Below are 1,571 nucleotides of genomic sequence, written 5' to 3' on the forward strand. Positions count from 1 at the left end.
AGTCAGGTACTTTTTTTCCCATGTTGACCCCAGGCCCAATTTCAAGTCATTTTGAGTTCTAATGGAACACCTATTGAAGGTTGGTTGGTTGTTTTTGCTTTAAGAGTGAGAAGGGTAGAGACATTTTGACCAAGATCACGGTGACGCTTCCTTATAGAAGCTACCAGGGAGAGAGTTAATATCCCCAAAGAGTAGATACAGCCCTAAATACCAATGTCTTAACTGAAAGACTTCCATGAAATAAATTGCATGAGACCCCATGCATCTGTCTCGGAGATGAGGGGTTGAGTTATTCCTTCTGGGATTCAGACCTGTGGTTCCAGGGAGCCGTCTTCTTTCCATTTAAGTACTTGAAGTTCTAGTCATTTAACATTAAGTGTCATCTGTGAAAAATGCGATGAGTTTTGCAGTCAGATGATCCCACAAGCTGTGGGGCTGGGTGACACCTCACTCACTGCCTCCAAATTGTACTTCATCACATAGAAACGTAAGTCACCAACAGGACAGGAATATTCTGCTGTTCTCCTGGTTAAAGTTCAAGATTGGGAATTGGGAGGTGGTTTTATTTTTGCCTCTGTCCCAGACTTCCTGTGCTGCTTTTTTTTCCAGTCTGTCAAGTGGATGTAACGCTGTTCTCCCAAAAGTGGTGTGGGGCTTAATTTGTTGTCTGTAAAGTGCTTGGAAATCCCTTGGTAGGCAACAGAAATGCAAAGTTTTGTGCTCACAACAGGTCTGCTCCATGTGAATGACGGAGAGGTTTTGTATTGCACCACTTAGGAGCGACACTCGGCCACTAAAACACAAGTGGAAGCCCAGCCCCTTCATGGTTATCCAGCGAAACGCCTCGGTCCCCAACTTGAGGAAGCAGGAGGAGAAGCTGCTTGCCTTGAAGAAACCTGGTTTACCTGCCCTGAGTCGGACTACGGAGCTTCAGGAGGAGCTGAGTCACCTGCGGAGCCAAATAGCTAAAATTGTAGCTGGTGATTCAGGTAGGAGTGTAATGGCCCTTCTTTGCTAGTGAGGAGACCTGAGCAGTGATGATCCCAGCATAAAGCTGCTGGTACTGATCACATACTGTATTAAACATTGTCAGTATTTTCTCTTCATGTCTCTAGTATGGGATTTGTGACAAATACATGTGCTGTGAAAGAGCCCCAATATACATAGCAGAACCTCTTACACATCTCGCTGTGCCTGCTACGACTGAGTTGACCATCGTAGGAGTTTTGGCTAGCAGGGAAGTGGTGTTTGTTCTGCTTCCTAAATGCCAAGAGTGTTAAAACACAAATGTGACTGTTTAAAACATCTAGAGTGAGGAACAAGAATGGCATAGAGGATCAGAGATGTGATTAGCACCAGTGACTCCACATTTCTCCCTGTTATTTGTTGTCTGGGGGTGACCTCTTCTGTTGCTGGTTAGAAGGACCTGAACTTCATTTAGGTGCTTGCCTTCGCTTAAATGGATAAATCCTGTCTAGTTTGAAAAGGAACCAAATATAACTGTGAGAGCTGTTACTGTATCTGAGAGAGAGGAAGGGGATTGAGTCTTCCGTTGCAAAGAAGTGTAGGAT

General features: G+C 44.6%; 1 protein-coding gene across 2 annotated transcripts in view; it reads left to right on the forward strand.

The window, feature by feature from the left end:
* MTFR1L (mitochondrial fission regulator 1 like) overlaps window positions 1-1,571 on the forward strand; it is a 39,291-nt gene that overhangs the window by 8,725 nt on the left and 28,995 nt on the right. For both annotated transcript variants that reach the window (XR_002096474.1, XM_019512448.1), the window contains exon 5: window positions 778-989. Coding sequence is in view for 1 of the 2 variants with exons in the window: in XM_019512448.1 (XP_019367993.1) it covers window positions 778-989 (212 nt within the window). In the remaining variant the exon portion in view is untranslated. The remainder of the gene's footprint in view (window positions 1-777; window positions 990-1,571) is intronic.

Source organism: Gavialis gangeticus, unplaced genomic scaffold, assembly GCF_001723915.1.
Source record: "Gavialis gangeticus isolate Ggan-Ray unplaced genomic scaffold, GavGan_comp1, whole genome shotgun sequence".
Taxonomy (NCBI): Eukaryota; Metazoa; Chordata; order Crocodylia; family Gavialidae; genus Gavialis; species Gavialis gangeticus.